Source organism: Crocodylus porosus, unplaced genomic scaffold (assembly GCF_001723895.1).
Source record: "Crocodylus porosus isolate Cpor-Errol unplaced genomic scaffold, CroPor_comp1, whole genome shotgun sequence".
Classification (NCBI taxonomy): Eukaryota; Metazoa; Chordata; order Crocodylia; family Crocodylidae; genus Crocodylus; species Crocodylus porosus.
Window position 1 is genome coordinate 149,678,980 of NW_017728906.1, and position 27,604 is coordinate 149,706,583.

Here is a 27,604-nt window from a genome sequence, read left to right on the forward strand (position 1 = left end):
AACTACTGCAAGACCATTTCAGGCTGGACATAAGGAAGAATTTCTTTACTGTCCTAACCCCCAAGGTCTGGAACAGCCTGCCATCGGAGGTGGTTCAAGCACCTACATTGAACACCTTCAAGAGCAAATTGGATGCTTATCTTGCTGGGATCCTATGACTCCAGCTGTCTTCCTGCCCTTTGGGCAGGGGGCTGAACTCAGTGATTTTCTGAGGACCCCTCCAGCCCGAACGTCTTTGAAATCTATGAAATATTAACAAGACATCAAAAATGTACGTGCATGATTCTTTTCCAGGACACTATCAAAAGCTTACATGTGTACCAATGTAAACAAAAGAAGTATGTATTTCACTAAAACAGACTATAACCTCCCCCTCACCTGCCTGTCTCTCACCTGTTTTCTCCCATCACCTCTGATCCTCATTGCCATGCATTTGCATTTTCACAGACCTTCATTTTGCATATTGGCTCCTATTCCATTCAGGAGAACACAAAACACCAGCAGACTCTCCCTTTGCCTGAAGAAGGATGTTTGTGCCTGAAAGCTTACAAAGAACAATTTTTCCAACTATTTAGATATCACATTTACCCAAAGAACCTTGTCAGCCCAAGGGTATGACTACAGTTTTTTTCTACTGTTGCTCTCCAACTTGCAGCCTCCAGCATTTAAGGTCTAAGATGTTCTGATTCAGAGGCTGTATCCCTAACTCTAAATTTTAAGAAGTGTCCAGAGTGGGATAGCAAAAAAGAGGGCGGAAAGTCCTAAGGGGAAAGTTTGAGCCAACTGGGCACATTTAGCTACTAGAAAAGGCAAGGTGTGGGGCATGATAGCAGTTTTTAGATGTCTAAAAGGCTGCCATAAAGGAGAGAAGGAACAACTTTTATCCCTGGCTACAGAGGGCAGGGCATAAAGAAATAAATAGCTTTACAGTGCAAGAAAGCAGATTTAGCTTAGATCTCAGGAAAACTTCCTTACTGTTACAATGCAACGTAAACTGTGGAATAGACTGCCCAGGGGGGTGTGAAATCTCTTTTAATTGCAGGTTTTTGAGGTAAGTTTGGATGAGCATTGGTTAGAACAGGAGTATTCAACCCCAACCCATAGGCTAGATCTGGCCCATAGTGCTCCTCATGGGTCCATGGGGAGTCCCATGGGTTGTGGCTCTGTGTGCTAGGTTGGGCGTGTAGAATAGTATAGGGCTTGATCCTGGCACATGGGGAGCCCAGTCCCCTCATTCAGGTCCAGGCAGGGACAGAGTAGGGCCCTGGGGCCTGATCCTGGTATACAGAGTCTGATCTGGCCCATGAACTGGCTCCACATTCTTCGTCTGGCCTGTTGGGCCAAAAAGTTGAGCAAGACTGGGTTAGGATGGATAAGGACCATGGTTTTCAAACTGTTCCATGGAGTTCTGCAGTAGGTCTCCACAAAGATATTGGGAGTAATGGAGCAGGCTGAGAGGCAGTTTGAAAACTACTGCTTTAGGAGTAACATTTTTGCATTCATGCAGGGTGTTGAACCAGACTATACCCTTGATGTCCCTTCCAACCCTAGGCTTCTGTGGTCCTCATGGACACCTTAGCTATTGCAATTATTGACTCTTTCTGCCTCATCTAAATACACATTATGGAAAGAAGGTGACTTCCTTCTTTCTTGCCTTCTTTCTTCCCTTTTCCTTCTCCCTTTCCAAAATGCTTCAACTGGAGTCCTTTTATTCTCATTTTGTCACCCTCCCCTTCATGTCCTTTCATTGGCTGCCATTTTCCATTCAAAACTGAAGCTCCTAGTCTATATCTTCATGGCTCTTCAGAGCTCTACCCCTATTTCCTCTCGGTTTTAATTCCTTCCTGTACCCCCCCCCCCCCCAATCTTTTATTCTCGGTATTCCCTTTAACTCTACCATCTGTCAACTTCATGCTTTTTCTCATATCTCTGTGCTGAGAACAGCTTCTCTCCCTTCATGTACTAAATCCAACTGTCTTAGTACTTTACATATCCCTCTTCTTTAGTTTGCTGTTAGGTCTTTTCATCACTGGGTTTGTATCCACCAGTGTAGCTGTACCTCTGAAAATGTCAGCATAGACACAATTTAAGTGCAGCTTAGCTTAGTTAAAAGCCACTGTCAACTGCACTAATGCAAGGAATATCTACACTAGGGCTTATCCCAGTGCAGCTACACCACTGAATGAAGCCTTAAGAATATTAATCATCCCTTTGCGGTCTTCAACACTTCTTGGCCCTGACTTAATTTGTGCAGGTACTTGTGTTGGACTGAAAGCTGTGCATGGGGAAGATATTTCTGCTTTTTTATATGAATAAGAAAACATTCTGAGTACAATAGGAAGTAGTCTAAGGGTTTTGGAGTTCATTTAGGATCAGCTGAATATGACATTTGTGGCAATATGACATTGAGATGGGTTGCAAAATTCTAATCTGCTGAACTGATACAAGAGTAGCCTTGCAAACTTCCCTGTGTTCAACAACACATGGATTGTAATAGGATGCTCACTTCTTTCTTATTGGAACAGATTGTGTCTGGACCTTGCACAGATGCGGTCTCTGGGGACTGTGTAAAGAGCCTTGCAAGGACTGTGCCCAATTACAGTATGCACTTCATGGGTATAGTGGTGGCAAAGGGACAGTGATCTGGCTTCTCAGCTAAGATGGCCAAGGAGAAAGTATTTACATCATGTAAAGAGGTATTTCCTCCCTGAATCATGATTCCTTCATGAGCTCCCCCTGAAGAAATGCTGCTTCTTAGTAGTCTGATTGGGGACAGTGACTGGGCACTGTGTGCCATCATCCTCTGGCACAAGCTTTTCTAAGAAAGATGTCCAGTTTTTTGAATCCTCTCTACTTAATTATACTTGCATAGTGTGGCAGGGCAGAAAACGCAGCAGCCAGGTGCCTGATGAGGGCAGTCATTTTGGGATCCAGGGATATAAGCTGGGCTGCAGTTTGCTGCAGGAGGAAGGAGGTAACATCAGGCTGAGTGGCTGCTCCAGCCACAGTTGGGAAGTAAGGGCAGGGGCTGTGGGGTGGAGGTGACTCCTTGTCCTGGGTAAGATGTAAAACTGCACCCTACAGTTTTATAGGGTAGAAAAGGGTGGTCTGGTGGGGCTCCTAGTAGCATGGGAGCCCCCAGGAAATGCCAGGCCAGTTACCTCCCCAGTGAAAGGCGGGCACCTTATAACCCCAGCCCCACATCCCTGATGGTGTTTCAATGAGCACAGGGAGCCCGGGCTCGTTAAGGAGCGCTGAGGCAGAGCTCAGGCTGGAGGAGGGACCTGGGGAAATGTCCAGGCAGCAGGAAAAGCCTGGAGGCAAGAGTGCCCATCTCTCAGGGGTCTCAACGAGGGAGTGCGAGGGGGTGATAAACAGGGCGGCCCTGTGAGTGTTGGCAAGTCAGGAGGCCCAGTGGGGGCATTGTGGTCCGGTGAGAGGCTAGGAGCGAAATAGGCCTATAGTTGTAGAATTGCTCAGTCAGCGCTCAGGTGAGGGTAGCAGGGAACGTCCAGCAGACTGCGCTGGGGCCGACTGAGGCAAGGAGAGCTAAGCCTGAAGCCAGGAGAGGCCAGGTGGGATGAGTGTGGCCTTGAGAGAGGGAAGAGAGTATGACAGGCTGGGTGAGAGCCAGCGGTGTGAGTGGCTCTTACTCCCATCTTTTGCAAAAGAGCATGGTGGTTACAGCGTTTCCCTGGGATGTGAGATTGAGTCAACAAAGGTTGCTAATTTGCACCTAAGTTCCTAGGAGGGCTGGAGTTCATGTAACTCTTCCCAGTTGACAGACTGTCTAGGGATCCTAAACACCTCATCCAGTTTGTTTGGATCATTCTTGCAACAAGGCACCTAATTTTTTTTTGGCATGTGGCAGCCTAGAATAGAAGGACCTACAAATCCAAACTGTATGTCATCCTGAAGCACCTGCCCCACCTCAGATAACCTTGTAACTACCCATTCACTTCAGTGGAGCTACTTAAAATTTTTGAATATAATGCCTTGCTGCACAGAGGAGTCTACATAAATTGAGTGTGATACAGGTATGGTCATCAGAGGTGCACCAATACTTTGGTCTGATATTGGATTGGCACCATTATAAAGAAAATTGTCTGCATTGGAAATCTGCCTGATATAGCCAATAATTTGGCCAATAAGTAGCCCGTACTTGCAGCATATAGGTGGTGAGAGACACAGCCTGGCAGCTTGAAGAGCAGTGTCCAGCTGGGGTGGGGTGGGCGTGAGACAGAGCTGTGGCTCTTCTGGGGGGCAAGGAGGGGGTTACGGGATGGGGGGTGGCTCCTGCCACTGCACACAGCTCATCCAGCGGCTCTTCCAGTGCTCATCTGCTCATCTGGCAGCTCCCACCTCTGCTCCCGCCACTCATCCAGGACAGCATGGGGTGGGGGTGCCCCCAGATCTGCGCCCAGGGCAGGTGGGGGCATCGGCACTGGGAGGGGACTATGGGGGGGGCTACAGCCACCCCAAAATTTGCTGTAGCCCTCTCCCAAGCCCCCTGTCCCAGTGTCGCCACCATCTGCTCCAAGGGCAGCTCCGTGTCCCATCCCCCCTTCCCCCACCCCCCATTGGAAAGAACTTGGCAGACCCCAGCCCCTGCCCTGTGCAGATCCAGTGTCATTCCCCCCCACCCCCCATGCCCTCCCAGACAAGCAGCAGGAGCTGCCAGATGAGTGGGCAAGCACTGGACAAGCGGCTCCCAGATGAGCAGCGTGCAGCAGCGGGAGCTGCCTCGCGACCTTTGCACGAGTCGCTGCCCTGTCCTGCGCCCTCGCCACCCTGGCTGGGCAGCACTTGACCTAGCCCCTGCCCCAGTCCCAGTCCCAGTCCCACTTCTCCCTCACCACAGGGGCCTTGATCTGCCCCCCGATGCACCTTCCTTCTGCCCTCCCCTTCCAGCACATCAGACTTACCAGTTGGACACTGCTCTTCAAGCTGCCAGGCTGGTATCAGAAATGGGATTGATGTCAGCCGATATGCCTCCTTAAAAATCGACTATTTATGTTGACCCCAAAATCTCTTATCAGTGCACCCCTAATGGTCAGGCTTAGGAAGTGGCATCCTGGGGTTCTGTCACTTACCATACCTCTGAGTCTGGAATGCTGAAGTCCATATACTGAGGATATTACACCTCTGCTTTGAAGAACATAAAAATAAGTTAATAATAAACTCTAGGGTAAAATGAGTGCTTTAGCAGTTTTAATCTGTTATCCACATTTTATCAAACTGGGAACCATAATAATTGAAAAGAAATGGTTGCTATTGTTGAGATGTCACTCACTTTACCACATATGGTATGTGAAGCAAAAAAATTACAGAATCTTAGTCGTCAGTCATGCCCATGGATGCCTGTTGTCTCAATAATAGGGGTGAAAATACCATAAATTCCAATGATTCATCACTCAGCCTTCAATATAAACAAGATTCCAGTTTACAGAGAAAGCCTTTTTAGCATCACATTAGTAGGTGTAATGGACAATGTAATCGCAGCATGTTTCTTCAAATACTCGGATTTCAGGATTAAAAATTGGTTTGAAATCCTACTCCTTTGTTAAAAGTTGAAAAATTCAGTCATCTGTTCAGTTCTGTTAAGTGCATTTCCTTTACACCGTTTTCACTCAGCCCTGTCAAGTGTCAGCAGCTACTCCTGTGCATTGGAGTTTCTACTCGTTCTGCCTCATGTTTTAATGCTGACATGCATGAGGCATCTGAAAGAGACTGAAGAATTCATCCAAGCAGTGAGGCTGCATTCCTTCATTTCCCTTGGGAAGGAGATCATAGAGGTGTTCTCTCACAGCTGGTCAAATGTATATTTTGGGGAAAGTGAAGTGGATCATGTATAAGATGAGAAGTATTAGAACTCCTCTTCTGGATCCATACAACCAGGAAAGAAGTAGGCAGGATCAGAATTAGTTGAGATTATTTCACATACATTTGTCACTGAACATGTATCCTATGATAATGACTTTAAAAAGCATTTTAAGCCACTGGCCTACAAGATAGGTGAAAATAACTATCATGTTATCAATCCAGACTAAAATGACCTTTTATTTATTTATTTTTTTGACACTGACTAAAAATACTACCTTAATTTTCTGCCAGGCTTATTCTTAAAAGAAACTATTGACATGGGTTTTAAAATCACAAATGTTTGAGTACTGTTGAGTAGTTCCTTACTGAAAACAGATTGATTAAAATGTCATTCATTTCAGTTTCATCAAATTTCCCCAGATCTGCTATAGTAACAATTTTGATTTTAGAAAATTAGCCTATCACATACTTTCCTTCATGTTAGAAATCTTTCAGAATAGGGTTGGAAGGGACTTTGAGTAATCAGCTAATTGTTAGGAGTTGAAGAAAAAGTATAGCGTGTACTAGTAACAAAGGGAAGGAAGCAGTTGATTACCCATGAGTGCTCAATGCGAAACAGTCAACAGGAAAGTAGGCATACACAGAGGGATTCAGAATTCTTCAATACAAGATAAGTATAATCTTGATTTAAGAGACGAAGTAATGCAGAATAAAAAACAATCATTAATATAATCATCATATTACGTGATATAGCAGAATTGCTGCAGTGTGAAATTGTGCGTGGAATTGTAGATCTGTGAAGTATAATGTAGTTTCCTGTCATTTAGTCTTAGATGAGAACCATGTGAAATTATTTTAAATTTATGAAAGGTTATTCCTTTTGGAATAATTTAAGTCCTTGTTCCAAAAAGGAAAAAAAAAATTCAAAATAGATTAATTGAGAAAAATAGATGTGGAGTAGGTTAGGATTTTGTATCACTTGTTCCTGTTTTAAGACGAGTTGATTTATATCATTGGCTGAGTATTTTTCAGAAGTTAATTTGCATGTTAATAGTTTTAATGTCTCTCTTTAGAACTATGATAAAGTACATTGTGCATATGTAACAATGGCAGCTTGACAGTGTTATTCTTAGGGAATATGTATTGTCTTAATGTGTATCCATTATATTAATTCACTGTACTATTTGTAAATGGAGAATTTCTAAAATAGGTTATTATGATCTATTCTGCAAAGTGCTGTGCACCCTCAGTACCCATTGAATTACAGGGATTGAGACTGTTCTGGGGAGCTGTTCATCCCCTTGTATGATCAGCCCTAAACAGGAGGCCTGTATAAACCATTCACAGAGGAGGTAGGGTAAAGAAAGAATACCTCATGAAACTAAGTAAAGTATATGTAGTCTGAAATCAGCATCAGAGGATAAGAATATAAAGGTATTTTACCTTTATATAAAGGTATGAGTTCGGGTAATTTACGATTTTGTTGTGAAACTTGTTACCCAGACCAAGAAAAGGAAGGCCTGCCAGTATGACTGGAATACTTAGCATTGAGGCAAAAATCATTGTTACTTTTGGCAGGCACCATAAAACATCGAGCAAAGCAGCTGTTGTGTTGGTGCCCTGAATTAATGAAACCAAATCCAAAATCAATAATATGTTAAAGCTGCAGGCTGAGCACATCTTTGCAGTGTCTCCCTTTGAATTCCAGGCTCTGGTCCAGCTCCATCTCTCTGATTTATACCTACTACAGAACTTTGAAATTCTTTTGTCAACTGAAGATTAATCGGGGAAAATTACCTGTGCCTACAATCCTTTGGGCAATATTTTTCCTACGCTATAAGTTACTACAAATATGTGAACTGATAAATGGTTCTTCCTCCTTGAGTCTGGACACAACATATGGACGCTGTTATACCTGCATAGATGGGAAGCAGCCTGCGACATATAGCTCTGGTGGTATAACTTACCAGAAACTGGTGTAGAGTTATTTTGGGGGAAAAAGTAAAGTTATGTTGCACCAGTTGGAGACAGCAGTATTAATGATGTATGCCATCCTCTATCCTAGGATAGCTGCTTGCTCAGTGCCAAGAGACTACTACTGAAGCACTGTACAGGCAGGTATCCCAGGAAAGATGGCCAGCCACTGTTTACTCCTGATCCTGGTATAGCTTACAGCAGTGAACAAAACTGATATAAGAAAGACTGATGTTAATGTGTTGTGTGTGCAGGCCTGTAATATGAACACTACCTTCAGCTTTCTGCTGCTTTTACCATGGTCTCAAGGAATAACATGCACTAAAATGAGCTGTCATGGCAGCTTATTTTACCCCACAGGACTGTGGAAGTAGTAAATTCTCAAATAATATTTTTGTACAACCTGTTATAATGGACTCTTGATCCACAACTAGGAAACCTAAGTGTTACAGTAATGTAAACAGTAATGAAAAGTAATAGAGTGAAAAGCCATTTTCCCCTTAATTCAGTATCACAAGTGATGCAGTTGACTTTTATCCCCCCCCACAGTAGTTCAATTAAGATTCCAAACAGCTACTCTGAGAAATTTCTCTATAAAATCTTTATTTATATGGATTCTTTTTCATAGTATTTTTCAGGCTGGTACTGGTTGGGTTTTTTTAATTTACTTTTTCAAAAAAGTATTTTAAAGTAATTATCCCTGTACCACATTAAAATTTCAGGCAAGGTGACTACCACATGCAAAGCTTTTGTTATATAGTTTACAAATATAATTATTAGAATGTAGAAATGCGTTTTCATTACTGTATTTTAAATAAATATACATTATAAGAAAGCCAGGCATGAAGATGATTATTCCTTTCAAGTTTACTTTATAAATGGAGAGATGTCAAATTTTACTTGACAAACTCTGCCTTGTTTTGTGGTAGAAAGTAGTGCCTGTGCTGAAATTTGTAAATATGTTGGATAGAATTATTCCATAGAACTGGTTTTGCACTGTAATGTTTCAAGCAGAGTTTAGTGCATCCACAGTGAAAATCTCTATCATCCTCTGAAACAGTCTTGCTGTTTTCTACATCTGTCATTCTACTTAGCTGTTTATACCTGTGCATTTTGAGGCTTTTGAGCCCATAGGGGCAGAGCTGGCAGTGCACAGAGAAGGATGTTGCGAACATTCTCCAATGTAGACACCTGATGACAGAAGGAAGTCATTGGGGTATTTTATGAGTGGATTTCTTAGTTCTTCAGGAGAATGTGAAAACAAAAATTGACAAACAGTCCAGTGGGAGCAAGAGGAGGAATGCATATGTGTAGAACAGGGTTTTCAACTTTTTTTATGGAGTATGGACTGATATGAATAATAGAAATAAAGTGTTTACTAAAGTGTCACTCTCCTCCTTTGCAGCGTTATAGTATTGTGACAGCTGCAGTAAATTGCTTATTGTAAAAAAAAAATCTGAAGAAATACATATTTCTATGTAATTCATTTAATCTTCTGCATTGTAGAATTATAGAGTTAGCAGCATATAGCTATCTAACTTTCTGTGGATCTCATTTTGGGAACTTCTGGTTTAGAGAACAGAAGAAAACATTGGACTCCTATGCTAATATTTCTAAGACTTCCAGCAATATATACAGTATTTGTAGATGGTAAATTGCTGTCAAGTGATGCTAGTAGATCCTGGAACTGTAATTTTCCAGCATCTACTCAATTAGTCTGACTTGGTTCCGTTTGGTGGAGAATGAAACAGAACTCTATGTAGGCAAGGAATGTTTCATTCTCTGCATGATTAATCCTTAAGATTCCCATTGTATTAATGACAGCATTCCTCTTTCACTGGAGTTTTGGACCACAAGAAATCAGTAATAACAGCTATAGTGGTATGTGCGTGTTCAAAGAAACCCACTAAACACTGTCACTTTTTGAAGACCTAAAGACAAATGTGGGCATTTTAATTATCTGTTGTTTGGGGAAAATATCTGTGCTTTGTTAAAATAAAATACTCCACTAGATATACAGCATGGCAATGATTTCCAAAAAGTAAAGTAAACAATTACTAACTATATGAAAAACAAGTTCATTTTTAGAAATTGCACAAAAATTAATCAGACTTCCTGCATTTTAATGTAATTTTAAATAAAACATTAAAACATGAATTGACCATCTTTGGCCTTAAACAGTTTACAGTTCCTAGCAGGCATTGTGCTCAGAGCTCCTTTGGCCACATGTATCATATTTAAAATTTCTTATTGACTAAGAAACAGATTTTTTTGGCGTAACCTCCAAGCTATTCCATGTTAGGACCATAAGAAAGTAGGATTTCATGAAGTCACTTAGTTCTGCTCAGGACAGGATCATTCCTGAGTAAACCATTCCAGTTGAGTGTCTCTAGCCTGTTAGTGACAGTTTCCGGGCATGGAAATTTCACTTCTCTAGGGAGCCTGTTCCAATGCCTGACCACCTTCTATAGGCAGAGGGAGAAAAAAATTTTTGGGGAGGGCTGAGCATGCTTGCACCCCACCCCGCCCCCCCCAGCAGGTAAGTCTGGGGGGGAATTGGTGGGGGGAAGGGAAAAGGCTGTCATGGGGGGGAGACAGATCAAGGCCCAGGCAGTGAGGGAGGGAGCAGGCCACAGGCAAGAGCAGGGCCTGGAGTGAGCGGGCCAGGCTGGGTGGTGGGACAAGCAGAGACCCAGGGGGCACATGCCCCCCGATCTGTGCCCAGGGCAGAGGCAGCTGCCACTGCACACTGGACTTTGCTCCCTGCTGCAGGTGTGCCACACCCCCTTCCTGCCTGGAGGTGGGATGCACGTGGCATTGCACAGCTCTCGGGGCAGCAGGGTTCAACACGGAGTGCACAGTGGCAGCTGCCTCCGCCCCCACCCTGTACACAGATCAGAGGGTACGTGCCTCCCGGGTCTCTGTTTGTCTTGCCACCCAGCCCAGCTGGGACCCCACTTGCCCCTTCGTCTGCCTGTGCCCCACTCCCCGACTCATCCGAGGTACATGGGGGAGGGGGTAGCGGCTCCTGCCACTGTGTGTGCCCCAGATCTATGTGTGGGATGGGCTGTGGACTGGAGCTGTTCTGGACTCTTCCCAGTGTGGGGGGTTGGGCTGCACTGGACTCAGGGTGGATGGCAGCAGTGCAGGGAGGGGGACTACAACCCTCTCCATAGCACTGCTGCTGCCACCCAGCCAAGCCCCAGCCACAGTCCACAGCAGCAGCCTGCCCTCGTCCCAGACAGATCTGGGGGCACACACCCCTATGCCCTCCCGGGATGTGCATAGCAATAGGAGCCGCGCCCCTCAGATGAGCCGCTTGCAGCTCAGTCCTGCACCCCACCTCAGGTGTGCGATGCCTGCCCCAGCCCCACTCCCTTCTTCACTCCAGTGTGTGCGCCCCTCACCACCCCCTGCTGCAGGTGCCAGAAGCCTGTGTCCATGCTGCCTTGCGGCCCTACTACTACCCTGCATTTGGGGGTGGGGGATAAGCGCTGTTAGCCCCCTGCTTCTGCTGCCTATGCCACCCTCACTCAAACTTTCTTCTGATCTCCAGCCTAAATTTCCCCTGTTGCAATTGAGGCTATTGCTCCTAGTCCCTTCTCCTGCAGCCACAGAAAAAAGGCCATCTTCATTCTCTCTGGTAATCACTGTTCAGGTATTTGAAGACTGTTATCAAATAGCCCCCTCAGTCTTTTCTTTTCCAAATTAAATAACCATAGTTCTTTCAGCCTTTCCTCATAAGTCATGTTTCTTAGGTCTCATCACCTGTATCATTCTGCTAGATTCTGTCCAATCTCTCTCTGTCTTTCTTGAAGTTTGCGTCCAAAACTGGACACAGTACTTCAGATGAAGCCTCACCAGTGCTGAATGGAGTGGAAGAAGCTCTTCCCTTGATTTGCAAGAGATGTACATACTAATAAACCCAGTATGCTGTTGGCTTTTTTTTGTAGCAAGAACACACTGCAGGATCATATTTAGTTATGGTCCATGGTAACTCCCCTGCCCCCCATTACTGCAGACTAGCCAGTCATTCCACAGTCTTTATTTACACATACAATTATACTGTCCCAGGTGCTGGACTTTGTACTTGTCCTTGTTGATTTTCATGATTAATTTCAGACCATTTCTCCAGTTTATCCAGATCATTCTGGATCCTAGCTCTACCCTCCAGAGAGTCTGCATCTCACCATAACTTGGTATTGATGCAAATTTGCTAAGCATGCACATGATCCCATCATCCAAATCATTAATGAAGATTGTGAGATCCTCATTAAACACAAGACCCAGGACAGACCTGTGGGGAACCTGTGGTATGAAGTGTTCAAACCCATATTTTCACTTTGCAACCAGGCAGAGCAGCCCAATATGTCTTAGCATAATATGACTGAGGAGTACAGCTATACCTTTGCTTGCAGAAAACTGCCAACTGATCAGGCTGTCTGCACCATTTCTTGCAGATTTCCTTTTGACAAACTGAAAGAACATGACTGAAAGGTTTTGTCAGGAGAATTGTATCTTTCTCCTCCTTTGCAAGGAGGAGGGTTACCTAAGGAAGGAATTTTAGAGGATGCAAAGAGTAAAGAAACCAGGGAAAGGGCTTAAAATCACTTACAACAAAATGAAAGGTAAAGGTGGATAGAGGGATGGCCCCTATATTTACCTTTTACACCTGCAGTGAAGGTAAGCCTGGACATGTGAAGGGCAAACATTCTGCTCTGACATGTACTAGGCATCAGTTGTCAAGGGATCAAGAACCAGAGACAATTTGGGCAATAAAAGACTTTGGAGTAGGGAGCAAGAAATCAACGTAGAGAGACTAATGGAATGGTTACTCTCATAATTAGAATCAACCTTGGCTACCCTCACGCCTGGTCACTGATGGTCTAGAGCCAAAATCCTTAAGCTGTAAGAGCAGTTCAGTCCAGCTGTGCTCTGGAAGCATTTGCTGAACTTCAGGTGAAGCCTGCCTCCTAGTCTCCCTACCCCCTTGCAGCCTGTTTGGGACTCTATACTACAGGCTGCATGCGCAAGAAATGTACTAGCAGCAATCCCCCAGCTTTGGGGGATCACCTGAGTGTGTGGCTCAAGCTGTTGAATTAATATTACTAGCGAGTTTAAAATTTTAAAACATCTGATCCTCCATTTTATTTCTCAGCTTTTGTTATCCTCTGACACAACACAACTTTTCTAGTAATCCATAGAGTCCTAAAGCCAAAGGAAGGTAGATACAAAAATAAGATGTGTTACAAAAGAAAGCAAAAAAGGCACAGCTCAGTTTGGGGGCTTTTTTTGTAAAATCATCTTTGTGTTTGTAGAAGAAATTCATAAAGTGCGTTTGTCTGAAGTTTTTAATAATTATACTCTTCTTTTCAAGATTACAGATAGAAGAATCTTCTAAACCTGTAAGACTATCGCAGCAACTGGACAAAGCTGTAACAACCAATTATAAACCTGTGGCTAATCATCAGTATAATGTAAGTTACCTTTTAATCTGTTTCCATACTATTGTTCATCACGCTGATCTCCTGGGAATTTAGATGCTCTGTAAAATTACTTTCCTGTATAGTACCAGGATGTCTGGGGCCTTTTCTCATACAGCACATCTCTCCTTTTGAAAATCTTATTTTTATGGTATCAGGATTCAGCCCTTATTTTGATTTTTGGCTGTCTTCCTTTTTGCTCGAGTCCAATGCCAATCTGGCAACTGCTGTCTGCTGATTCTGACTTTGTTCCATTGCAGAGAGAGTATCAGAGTTTTCCTTCCCATCTCTCCTTCTACCATTTCTTCCTGCTGTTTTTATTTCTTCCTTCCTTCCTGTAGCTTGTGTGAAATTTTATTTCAGTGTCTTCATGTGTCATTTTTGCACCATTAGATGCTTCAGTACACTTTTTGGGTAATACAAAATAATATTGGGCAGATGTGAAAAGCTAGAGAAGACTTGAATCTCCAACAATTTGCAGCAAGTGTTGTAAAAGAAGGAAAACAACTGATAGATCTTTGTAGCAGTACACTTTCGTAGTACATATATTCTGCATCAATAAATCTGACCATATTAGACTCACGTTGCAGTTCAAGATCATTTGGTGGGAATACAAGATATGATGTCGCACTAAAAGATCCTCTTTGTATGTGTGCACATATAATAAGCAATGTTCCTGTTGAGTACAAGAAATATTATTAAATCACGTTAAGTATTAGTCATTGTATTAGTCATTTACTCTTTTGTACTTTTTATTAACGTTTTATTTACATAAAACAAATGACAGTACCTTGTATGATAACGCATTATTCCAGAATACAGTCCAACATAATTTATTTTTCCAGAACACAAAATAATCATTCCATTCTCATAGGATGGTGATTTTAAAGTAGCTATTGTTCAAAGCCTGATCTTTGCACAGATCTCTGTATCAGAATAACTATTCCAGACATATAGGGCTGGTTTTACTAATCAAATTTAATCAGCCCTACCTCCTTTTGTGGATACATTTATATATTGGTATGTAGGTACTTTGTTTTTATGGTTTATTCTCTCTCATCCCTCCCACAAAAAAAAGTTGTATGGGTGCAAGTGCATCAACATAAAACAGGATTGTAGCACTTTAATTATGCAAGTACAGTGAGTGCAAGAAACATGCTTGTAATGTGGGAGTGCCCTCACTATAAAATTGTTAGTAGTTACACAGTTCTTTGTGTTAATGGAAATGTCCAGATGATGTACTTATCCAATAAGGTTGGTCGTAGAAATTTTGATTAAAAAGTCTCCTAGGACAAATCACCTAAATCATGTCACCCTGTAGAGCCAGTACATGATTGTTTTCTACAGTATCTTTCCTAGCCTTTTGTCACCTAAATTTAATGTCCCAAGTGATGGGAGACTTGGAATACTATTCTACAGTCTTTTTTAGGGCTCTTAGTTTATCCTGTTTTTTTTCAGACTGAAATTATTTTCTTAATCTCATCCCATTATTCCCAGCTACAGCTTATGGCTATTTAAAGGGATACTAACTCAGGGGAGGAAAAATAAAGTATGAATCTGTGTGAGGTGGAGCAATCATCTACTATGAAAGAGGGAGCCTCAGGAAGGATAGAGAGGAAAGGGGGAAAAAAAACATACAAAATTAAAGGGGTGCAACTGCTAAGAAGGAATGTGTTAAGTAGGGCTAGATATAGGTCTTTTATTTCTCCTCTACAGTTTACCTCATTATGGGAAGTGGAGGTAAGGGAGCAGAGTTGTGGGGAGACCTTCACCATATGTATGTTTGTAAATGGTGTGCTTGTCCAGTGTTATAATACTCACATTCTTATAGCTTTTTGTTTGTTAGCTTTTATAACACAGCCATAAAATCCTTTGGGCCCAGCTGGACTGAGCTTATATCACTTTCAGTTTAATAATAACAAAGCAAATACACAGAGTAATATATGGGTGATTCTGAAGGTAGTATAACTTCTTAGAGTAGATTAACGATGTTGTTGGTTTAAAGTACAACATTGTCCAACTATTTCCAACTATGCTTGCTTAGAATTATACAATCCTAACATGGGGATGAATGTATGGACATCAAAACACAGCCATTGCCTACTATTTTCAGTTGCCCATATCTTCTGAACCCAATCCTGTAGATACTTTTGTCTGTGTAGTCCACAATGGTCTAATCGGTAACTAGACTAGTAGTGTTGTTTGTCAAATGCTTTTATACGTTAATATTTCAATCAGAAAGTTGCCTAAAAATATAATATGTTGATGTGAAGTTTGGGCACTTAAGCTGAGATTGTAGTGTTTAAGTTACTGTCTGCCACAATAGGCTAAACAAATTTGTCTGTTTATAGACTCATGAAGTATAAAGTAAGAGTAGAAGGGACCACAAGAGGTCATCTAGTCCAACGTCCCTACCTGAGGCGATATCGTCCCTATTAAAACCATCATATACAGTCCATTTTCTAACCCAGGGTTGAACAAAATGGTGCATCTGGCCAGTGGTGAGACTCCATTTCCCAGCAGCCCCTGCCTGTGTCGTTGTGGCCAGTTTTCATGGAAACCCTGGGAGGAACGGGTCCTTAACAGTGTGGGCCAGGATTTCCATGGAGACCGGCCCAAGCGGTGCTAGCAGGGTGCAGGGCTGGGCAGGGAGCTGCTCCAGAGCTGGGGCTGGGATTTTACAGCAGTGACAGCATGGTCTGGAGTTGGGACAGAGCTGCAATCTGCTGCCGTGCCCCTGGCCAATCCCTGCCTGGGGCATGCAGGCAGCAGATGGTGGCTCTGCCTTGGTTCTGGACCATGCCATCATCACCGCAAAGTCTCAGCCCCAGAGCAGCTTAGAAATGATGATAATGGTAGAGTGTGCAGTGTGCTTTCCCTACTACAAGTGTCCTAATCCTGTCCCAGGCCCTTCCCCAGGAGACAGGCTACTATTCCAAAAGTTAGGAAAACTTCTTGTCTTTACACACACACACACACACACACACACACACACACACACACACCCCCTAGTCACAATCTAGCCCTAGATATTTTGATTCAATAAACTTCACCACTTACTTGTGAAGAAACTTTGCAACCATAGTCATTAATAAGGTGCACAGTATTCTGTGATTTTTGTTTTTGCTGGCTTCTGCGGACTAACAAGCCCTTTGTTTAAGTCATTGTAAAAACTTACAGTCAAGGTTGGAAAGTAGCAAATAATTTCATGGGAGGGAATTAATTTAATTAGAAAATGGTAGTAGTTGTGATGGTTTTTAAAAGCATGGGAGGGACCAATGGCTGTGTTGTCACTTATCAGTTGACCCTTGCATAGATCCTGCACATGTAGACATCCATTGTTCCTCAGGGTTATTGGGATAATTTTCTGTGAAGCTCCATGACTCAAGCCAATGAGGTCCTTTACCATTTTTCCAAGATTGTAGCTTCCATGTATACTGTCTTCACTTTGTTTCCTGTGTTCATGGCTGTTTGCCCACCATGACAAGATCTAGGGTGCTGCTTTCTCCCTCACCAGTCAGTTCCTCCCCTTTGATAACTTTTTCCTCTTTTAAATAGCTGCAGGCCATGCCAGTCATCCACCCCCCTTCCCTTCTGACTGCTCTTACTGCTGCTGCCTCCCCTGGAGATCTCTTCTCTGACCTTTTGATAGGATGTCCTCGCTTACCAGCTGAACAGTTTCCACTTTTGCCTTGCCCAGAGCTTGTCACTTCTAGTCTTATGTCCTTTACATATGCCCACAAAATTCCTCCACCTTGACTGATCCATTTTGTTTGCATTTAAATTTAGGATTTTCTGATGTTCTCCCCCCCCATCTTTGCCTTCAGCACCACTTGGAGATGCACCAGTACTATGCTAACAGTGAAAGAAAGCGTTCTGTGTAGACTGGGCTCATACTTTTATCACTGTGCCACCTCAGACCTGCTTACTGCACACAGTGGTTGAAATATCAGAAGCTGCAGGGTGCACCGTGTAGGTTAGCACTCATACTGTTGCTGAAACAGTGGAAAATTGTTCAGAAAAAATGAATGTACATAAGGTATTACTTCAACTTGCAGTGATAGTTCCCTTCAGCAATAGTCTTGCTGATCCTAGGAATACTAAATAGACCAAGAAGGCCATTTTGAGTGAACAGTGAATATCATAGATAAATTAACTTGCTTTTATTTATTTAGTTGAGTTGCTTGTTTGCAAGCAGAACAGATAATGTTGGAAGCAGCTCACTGAGTACAGAATAGTTTTTCATTTTTAAAGGAACTTTTGAAAAGAATACAGAACTTTAAAAATATTCTTTCGAGCACTTTTATTTCAAACATCTTAGTTTCACCTATCATCTTTTTTTTATCGCTTTTGTATTAACCATCTGCCAAAGATGTATAATACATGTTTTTGTATTAATGATGTCTTCAAAAAAAGGAATCTTGGCAACCTTTGAGTAAGCCTAGCAACATATTGTGAGGGTAAACAAAGAAAAATTGATTTTGTGTAAAGGATTTCAGGGAATAAACCAGCAACTTTGCCTACAGCTCATGCTAAAACTATGCTTCTGTGCTGCCAAACGATATTTTAGTGATTAAAAAAAATTAGCTTTTTAAGTATAAAGCTGGTCCCATTTAATTTACATTGGAGGTATCTTGCATCATATTATTTTCATAAACTGATTCAGTTCTGTGACCCAAGATAGCTCGTGGAAAAAAATTAAAGTGAAGCATGTTAAGTTCATGCATTCACATAACAGTGTAGAAAGTGTAGCAGTAATGTTGTTTCCAAAAGTAGCAGCATTTGCAGCTTTCAGTACTCCTAGACAGCAACAGGAGCTGTTTTGAAACTGGAGATATTAAAACATTACTAATTAACCTAGGACGGGAAATCAATTACAAATTCAGTGAAATAACAAACTCTTTGGTATGTGATAGTTCATTGCTAGTTCAGTTAGTTTGACTGTGTGGTTTTTTTCTAGGAATTGGTAGTGATAGTCATTTTTGTGTGAAGTGGTATATGGATTAATGGACTATGCATATAGAGTATTCTAAAATTCATTTGTGTAGAGAACACTAACATTCCTCTTTGATTCAGCTAATCAAGTGAAAGACTAATAAGCCTATAAAATGCAGCAGAAAAATGAGAATGTTGACCATTACAGTTTAGGCATCAATAAGAAACTGGTGTTTTAGTTCTAAAAAAAAAATATACCCTTTTCATAACCTTTTGCAGGAAAATAAAATACAGATATAGCAGGATTTGCAGTCCTTTGATATATTAGTCCTATAAAAGACTAAAAGCAATGGATATAATTTTAAGAATCTCATAATAATGTGGTACGTTTTCATTTGTTTTCTTCCACTATGTAGAAAGTATTCATTTTGGAAATTGAGCTTTTTGGCCATTATTAATATTATCATCTTGTCTCTCCCTGTGAACAAGTTCAATCACTAAACAGATTTCCAGAAAATTCATTTGAACGGGTACAAATGATGCTGCAGAGCATTCTCACAGATTGCCTTGAGACTCCCAGTAGCTTTTCAATTATGCTCGGTCTTGCACAGAATGAACGACATGAATTCTTGTTCTGGTTTGCAGAAAAATGGATGTTTATTTTTCCCCTTCACATTAGCTTGCCCTTCTATCTTAGAGATGGTTCGTTTTTGCTTTTATTTAAAAGAGGCTTAACATTCCTGAAAAGTTAGCAAGAAAAAAAGCACGTTCTGCTGTTGTAGTAATCTTGTAGCAGCTGACTGGCCACCTTGTGTCCCTAAACTTTCTACCATTGCATTTTTTAATTATTAAATGTCACCAACCAGGCCAAAGTTAATAGACTTTTTTCACTGAAGAGAGAGCTCAAAGGTCTGTAGGACTCCAGGACCCAAAGTCAAGAGTTACACTGCAAGATGCAGCTTCCTTTGTCCGCTCTGTTTGTGACTTAGTAGAAGTGTTTGCTCTGACCGTAGTAAAGCTTGGATAATCCCTCCTGCTCCTAACAAAATGTAGAAAGTGCTCTCACTTCAAATATAGGTGTGTCTGCTTGTCAAAGTTAACATTGTTCTCAGTTTTGTTGTCCTGTCTATCGATGTTTCATGTGTAATGGATTCCTCTACTAAAATGACAAGACATTTAATTATCTGCTACCAGCCTTGATGTGTACTAAGAGTTTGCATTTGGCCCCCCATTTGAATCAGTGTGGACCTTACTACTCCAGGCATTTGCTTTTGAAGAGTTGCTTGGTTTACAGCTGAACATCACTGAATTGCATCCCTGGAGATGCTTTTCATAAGCATTGAGCTGAATAAGTTAATGCCACTGCCCTCCTTCATCCTGCTGTCAGAAACCAATAGCATCTGGACTGCATCCGAGTTTCATTTCAGCATCCTTGTTAATTCTTCTGAGACCAAAAAAGGTGACAGTTGAAGAGGCAGGAATGCAAGACACCTTACTCAGAATTGGTTCGGTGGTGTCTAATTCAGCTGAGAAAATGCCTTTTAAGAGAAAGATATTGTCCTTGAGCCCCTGTATAATATATCATAGTTTTTAAACTTCCCTCATCTTATATGCAGCCACTACAGAAAAATTACATTCCCAAGCTACTTTGCAGGTTCTGAGGTACCTCTAGGTTCAATTGTAAAATGAATGTTTGCCAGGCCAGTTATAAAAAAAAATATTTACTTCAATTGCCCTGGCAAACTTTCATAGCATCCTCAGTACATTGTTGTGAATAGTCATTGTCCACCTTCCCACCACTGAACCTCCCAGTGAATAGGAAAGGGTCAGTCTCTAATTAGCTTAGTTTTTTTCCGTTGCATTTAAGCACAAGTGACCAAATGACATTGGCAAATTTTCAGCTCCCTCTGGCATCATTAATCACCAGTGCTTAGCCATCCAAAGGCTGACCTTTAATATCAGAGAAATACCATTTTCCAGGTAAGAGAAACTACGCATTTTCTGTTATTATTTTATTGTCGAGAAGAATCGTGCTGTCTAGCAAGGGAACAAATCTCATTCATCCTCTTTGGTGATACTTTTTCCTCCACTTCCTGTTTTCAAAACATACTTAGAAATATGAAACTGAACCTTTGCAGAAAGTGCACCCTGAAAGACAATTTATGCTTGAATAGAGGAGGTTTGCTCACAGGGTTCTTTGTTTAAAGACTCTCCAGTAAAACAGTTTCCTGTATTATAACATAGACAAAAGATTCTTGCAGAAACAAATCTGGGTAATGGCAGTTCCCAATACGGAGCATAACAAACAATATTAACTTGTATATTTCATAGCAGTATTATATATTGTTGAGATGATAGTTGCTACTGTCTCATTTTTACTTCCATATTAAAGAGAACTAAAAATGACATATGATTTGTCTTTCATTTTCTTTGCTCATGTTTTGTTGTCATTGCAAGGTAGCATTATGACTTATGTTTGACTTTAGACAAGTCTGTTAATCTTTATCTTGTGAAGATTTCTCTCTTCTCCCTTGGAGTACGAGGATGGTGCTTCCCTACATCAGGCAGATTTTGTTCATTAATGTTTATGGAGCTCTCTGAACTATCCAGATGGGAGGTGTTATCTAAGCAAAGTATTACTATAGCATTTATCATTAGAGTATCTGCCCAGGAAATTGTGAAATCTCCTCCATTAGATACTTTCAAGAAAAGGCTGGACAGGCATTTGTTTGGGATGATATAGGAATTAGTCTCCTGCATCTGTGCTGGGAGTTGGATTATGTGACCCTTGAAGACCCTTCCAATTCTATGATACTTTGTTTTACAGCTCCACAGTAACAATGGGCACTTCAGAATCAAATGAAAGAGATCACTAGATCCTAGAGGTGCATCAATATATCGGAGCCATGTCTGATTGACACTGATAAAAGGAAAATTAACACGATTGGCTTTTTTTGGTCAGTGTAGCTGATAATGTACTGATAAATCAAATATGCCTTCTGACCGGGGCCCCTGGATGCTACATGCATGCATGCAGCCACTGCATGCACAAAGGCAGTGTGGAAAGCAGCACCCTGCAGGTCAATCTGTGGAGGAGAAGGGTGTGGGGAGGGAAAGGGACATAGGGGTGGGGCAGATTGAGGCTCCCATGGTGAGAGAGGGAGTGGAGCTGGGGCTGAGGGCGCTGCCCAGTCAGGCCAGTGAATGTAAACCTGGGGCTGGGGTTGAGAGCAGAATGGAGCTCATCCAGAAGGTGCAGGGGCGCAGTTCCCTGCCACTGCACACACTTCTGGGGGAGCATGGGGGGCATGTGCCCCTCCATATTTTTGTGCAGGGCAAAGGCAGAGATGGGTTGCCTGCTATGGACTTGGGGCTTTCTGCCCTGCTGCCTTTGCCCCAAGGCAGTTCAATTGCCCTCACAGCCATTTTAAGCACCCAGACTCTGATCCCCTGGACAAGCCGCCTGTCGCTGCATCCCACTCCCTGCCCTGGCCCTGGGATCCCATTCACCACCCAGACTGGGCAGTGCCCCCAGCCCCTGCCCCACTCCCTTCCCTTCCTTACCATGGGGGCCTCCATCTGCGGCCCCCACGCCCCCCAGCCACACACACATCTTGCAGGGAGCTGCTCTTCACACTGCCCAGCTGCTCCTGTAAATTGGCTATCGGATCGGTATTGGCTGATATACCTGGTGAATAATAGTCTATTGGTATTTGCCAAGAAAATCTTTATTGGTGCAATCCTACTAGATACATAATGGCGAAGTTCTAACTCAAACAAATCTGGGATAATCCTGCTGGAGCCAGTTCTGTTATTTCAGACCTGCACTGGTCTAACTGAGGACAGAATTTGGTTAATAAAGAATATATATGTATTTTTTAAATGCCTCCTTTTCACTTTGTAGGTAGAGATAAAGGAAATGTATAGTAGGTCTTTATCCCCATCAGAATGCAGAAAATCAGTGATAGAGTTAGTAATTCGTGCTCTGAAGCAACAAGGGCCACCAAGCCAACTGAATGAATATGCATCAGTTGCCTGTCAAAAATGGAAATAAAATCTGTGTAAAGCAGAGATGTTAGATGTACAGGTCACAGCCTCTTTATCCAAGCCACTATAGAGCTGCTGCAAGTTGGGGGGCCCTTTGGCATGTCTGACTGTGGCTGTTAGCAACAAGCTTGCTGCCACCTCTGAACCATCACTGCACACAAAGACTCCTTCCCACAGATCCTTGACTGACACTGCTGTGGTGGTCACAGCAGCTGCCCCCATGCCCTGGGCTGGACCTGGCTTGTAAGGAGTCTGGACCTGGCATGTCCAGATCCAGCCCAGAGCCCCAAATAAGTTAGATGCTCCTGTAAAGAAACATTCAGATCAGATCAGTGTCTCCTACTTCTAAAATACTTTGGCTTCATTGTTTACTTATTTTCAATATTGCTCTTATGGAACAATGATCTTTTCCTCTAATATCTCAAATTTTAGATCAAAAATGCCCTTTTTAAAGAAATACGAATTAGACATGGTTCTAGTAAATAAACACCCCAAACTTGTATGTCCTCTGGATGGGATCTGACCTCTGAAGTGTGCAGCAGTGCTTAGTCGCTTAGACAATTAAAGGTCTGATCATTCTTAACACATTCTTAACACTCTGCTGACTTTGCTTTGCTGTCCAGTCACTCCAAAATACTGTGAAAGCTTTAAATTAGACAGTGAGTAGTGTGTGTTGCTCAGGATACTAGTAACAAAAACAGAAGACAGTATCATGCATTTTCCTGCATTCTTTATCATACACTTTATTCAACAAAAGACCAACCTTTCCCATGAAGCATGAGCACAAGTAGTACAAAGATGATTACTTATCACCTAAGCAATGCAGATGGTGCTGTGTAATCTGGACTCAGTTGCAAGATTTTCTTCTGAAACAGTTACAACCTGCAAACAATAGTCAGTTTCCTTCTGGGGTCTGTCAGACACAGATGGGCTCCCAGGGCCGCTCAGGTTCACTGGAGCACCGATTCGGTCCAGCCTCCCCCTCCGCGGGGCAGGGGGAAGAGCCTCACTTCCAACACAGAGGGGTCACACAGGTTGGGGAGGTAGCCGCTTCGCCTGAACACCGGCAGTGGGACCACCGGCCCGCTAAGGGCCCTCCCCGACGCGACCGCAGGCACCACATCGATCAGGAGAGAGAAAAGGAGAAGGGCGGGGGGAGGTAACCACCTCACCTGAACACCGGCGGCGGACCACTGACCCGTGAGGAGCCCTCCCCAAAGGTTTGCCGCGCCCGGAAGTCCGTAACACTGTTAAATGTTCAGTGTTGGGAATTTTGAGCCCTCTTGATGCTTGTGACACTGGTTAAAGGAATAAATTTATGACAAATTGTTTGGCCTTGTATGTGTTTTTCCTATGTAACAAATGTCTATTGTATTAATAGGTCCCTATTTTGTCCTGTAGTTAAAAAAATTAAAGGATCTGTGTTTGGTTCTTTTATACCTAATTTAAACAGCCCTGAGTCTTATTGGAGGACTATGCCTAATTTTATCATGCTTGCTGTCTTCTAAAATAAATTCTGTGGGAGACTATGACAGCAGTGCTAACTACTAACTAGAACAAAACTGAAGCCACAGTATGGTCTTAGAGGATTATAAGGTGTTGGAAAGCCCTAATAACTCTTCGATATTAGCAAGAGGTCCTAGTTTTTTGATGGTTAGACTTTCAGCAGAGTGTACTGGATACAAATGTTTCAGGATACTATTATATAAAGTAAAATAAAAATCTGTCCATTTTTCTCTCACTCTGTGGAATCCAGCTGTTCTACTGTAGGTCTTAGCAAATCAAATGATACTGGGTAACCTGCTGCATATCATGGTTCAGTTTGCTATGTTTAAGATTTCTCAAGTATAAAGATTAAAGGCTTTCAGAATAATTATAACATAAATCTCCAGAATGCATCAGGTAACGACAATAAAGTGAATCTGTTGAGGAGTGTTAAAGGGAAAGTAATTCATTTATGATCATTTTAAAAGGGTTTGATTGCTCAAGAAAGAAAAGCACTGTGTTACTTTCTGGTGTTTACTTAGAGGTTTGTTTGGGGGGTTTTTTTTAAATCTTAAGATCCTGTGCTTAAAAGTGCCCAAAATGTTTTGAATGTGCATCTCTTTAAAATTATTTTTTTAATTAATAGATTGACTATGAAAGGAAGAAGAAAGAAGATGGAAAAAGAGCTCGAGCTGACAAACAGCAAGTGTTGGATATGCTTTTTTCAGCATTTGAAAAACACCAGTATTACAACATTAAAGATTTGGTGGATATAACCAAACAGCCTGTGGTATGTACCCCACAAAAATAGCCCTTTTAACAGATGCGTCTTCCAGGATTGCCATATTGCATGTGTGTTTAATCATATATGGCAAATATATTTTTATTTACTGTATATAAGCTTCAAAACATACCTTCTGCATGTTTTTATTAAATGCATGCAAGTTGACACACACCCCTTTCTTTACTGGACCGGTAGTGAAGTCCTGTTTCTGTAACCAGTAGGTTTTTATGAGGCTAGATAACTAGCTTTGTGCTCAACCCACTCAACATTACTGGCCTTGAGACCACCAAGCTACATCAAGGTGCAGTCAGTGAAGTTACTCTTTATCTATAAAGAGTATAGATGTCATAATATATGTAATAGTGTCAGATCCTAATACATTTAATATATGTTCTCACCATGGCCCACATCAAGAGTCAGAAATCTTAACCACCCTGCCCCCCCTGCTGAAAAATCATTGAAGATTGCTTTAAAATTAGAAACTTCTCACATGAGATATTTTGGGATCTGACTTCTTATATCCTCAGTTGTGTAGCAGCACATTTGAGAGTACAAATAAAACCAGCAAAGTATACACATGACAATAATTTGGAGGGGTGGAGTTAGATCTCTCATTGAGGGATAACCCTCAGGTAGCCCCAGGTCCCTTACTTGTCTGATTATCAGGGATGCTAGTTTTCTCTGACTTAAAAAAATCCCCAATTTTTGGTGTAAAAACCCCAACAAATCTGCATTTTTCTATGATTTAAATGAAGCACTACTAATATATATAGTGTGGTGTTTCATTTAAATCATGGAAAAATGTGGATTTGGGGTTACTTTTTTCTAACCAAAATTGGTGATTTTTTTTTTTTTTTTTTAAATCGGAGAAAACCAGGATCACTGCTGATTATATAGTCCACAGTGCACTCTGCTGCCATCAGTCTCTTCTTCTCCCTTTCACAACTAGATGACAGCCCCATTCTGCTTTATATCTTCCAGTGAACTCCAACCAGTTTTGATTGCTTCACATTTGTCAGAGGTGGAGATAAGTCAGTGAATAAGCAGTAATTTAAAAGCTTTCACTTGTTAAATCATTGAAGGTCCTTCCTGAGCAGGTCCCCGCAAGTCATGCTCATTTTACTACCTAGGCTTTTGAAAAAGCACTTCTTTTGCAGTGCCTCAGAAGAATTTTTTTTAACAAAAGCATTCACTGTCTTTATTACATTATCTTATGAGTAAACTGTTCATCTGTGTGGCAGGTGAAAGTGTAAGGACACTGAAACTGAGAAATGGTGTAGGAGGCAGATGAAGGCTGAGATGTGGGGAGGGAATGGGAATTGTATGCTGTTTGCTTAAAAAAAAAAAAAAAAAGTTGAAGATTTTACCAGTAAAGTGTTACCTATCACCCTGGTGATGTTATTTGTATGTTGTACCCTTTTTTCAATCTTTTGCTCCCTCTCATTTTATATTTTCTCTTCCTGGTGCAGGAGCTGTTATCTTCTGTGTTTACAAAGTATCTAGTACAATTTTGGCTCAGTACCAAATGAAATATGTTTCGTCATTTGCATTGTATCCCCCTGAAAGGAATGGTATTCAGTTCATAGGAAGGTGCATCTACACGTGTGGTGTGTGATAACTTTCCATGGTCTCAGAACTATAATCATTGCTTCCAACTGTTACAGTAATGGTAAAAATCTCCTTAAATGTATTTGTCTTTCAACTCAGCACCACATTTCCTCTTCCGTTTGGGCTGTTTCTGTACATTTATCTCAGCTTTCCTGTCAAGTCCTTTCTCCACTGGTTTATTCTGCAGGCTTTATTCAGAATAATAGGGTAGTTATCGCTTCCATTTTAAATTTGTTATTAATGCTTATCATATTTCCTTGTTGATATGCTTGCGATTTCCTTACAAGCCAGTATTAAGGTACACAGCTGATTAAAGCCTCTAGTTTGCTGCTTTTCTCTTTGTTCACCCAATATCCAAGGTAGCGATAACTTTAAAATGTTCTCTCAACACATTGCCTCTCACATATAGATATATATAGCTATTATAATATGAAGTTCCCAACTGAGTTTCCTTTAAATTCTTCTCCAGTATGCATTTTCTAAATGGAAACAATTCTATTAGCAGCTATCCTTTGTTTCCGGCCTTTTAGCCAATTTTTTTCCAGTGTGCCAATTTTCCCAGCGCCTGTAGAACTTAATCTCTGGTGTAACACATAATTTTTTTCCAAAAATGTAGTATCTGTTCCTAATGCACACTGTTGCTCCATTGTTGCCAGAGCAGCTGGACTCTATATAAAAAAAAAAAAAAAAAAAAAAATACCAACAGGTTGTGTGGGCAGGCTGTCCCATTGCTGTAAGGAGGTTGGCTGTTAATTAATCTCTGCCTAAGTGTTCACTGCTTGATTTTTCTAAAATAGCTTCTAAGATTTTCTTGGCATGTAATTTTTCCACTAGGTTTCTAAATGCTGTAGTTATTTTCAGTATTGACTGAAATGTTTTGCGGCTGTTGTTTCGCCTTTCTGCTGTGTTACAATTAATCTATTGATTCCTACCTTCCTGGCTGTTAATTTTTAAAATGCACTTGGCTTAGAAGAATCAAAATTGTAGTTAATCAAATAGCATATAAATGCTAGTATTTTCATTTTGGATTTTAAATAGCATCCTCCTGATACTGTTGAAGAATAAATTGGTAAGTTGCTTCTGAAGTTGCCTTCATGTTTCTTCTACATTTGAAGAAGCGGGCATAAAATGTTTCTTCTAAGGCTGGTGGCACAGTGGAGCACTGCCATGATGGTGGGGACACAGCGGGTGGAGAGGAGGACAGGGCACCATGGCTGCCCTTGCCCCCCACCCCCTTACTCCTTGCAGGTGATGGCAGTGGCGATACAGCGGGGGGGGAGCAGGATCGGGACACTGCATGGGGGAACGAGGCCACCAGCTCTGACCTTGGTCCGCCCCTTCCCCCTTCTGTCATCGCTGTCTGCAGGGCCCAATGTGGGACAGTGTGGCGGTGGGGGGAGGAGTGGGCCTGGGCCCAAGGGGTAGGGAGGAGGCTTGCTCCTTCCCTCCCCCAGCCGCTGCTGAG

General features: G+C 41.9%; 1 protein-coding gene and 1 long non-coding RNA gene across 2 annotated transcripts in view; both read left to right on the top strand.

Moving 5' to 3' along the window:
• The window catches only part of GTF2F2 (general transcription factor IIF subunit 2), a 154,589-nt gene that overhangs the window by 115,458 nt on the left and 11,527 nt on the right, over positions 1 to 27,604 (top strand). The window contains exons 7-8 of the mRNA XM_019529895.1: positions 13,175 to 13,274; positions 24,394 to 24,537. Coding sequence (XP_019385440.1) covers positions 13,175 to 13,274; positions 24,394 to 24,537 — 244 coding nt within the window. The remainder of the gene's footprint in view (positions 1 to 13,174; positions 13,275 to 24,393; positions 24,538 to 27,604) is intronic.
• Positions 20,737 to 24,169, top strand: LOC109306500. The gene is made up of 3 exons (XR_002100014.1): positions 20,737 to 20,751; positions 21,376 to 21,378; positions 23,286 to 24,169. It is a non-coding gene; the product is annotated as an uncharacterized LOC109306500 (long non-coding RNA).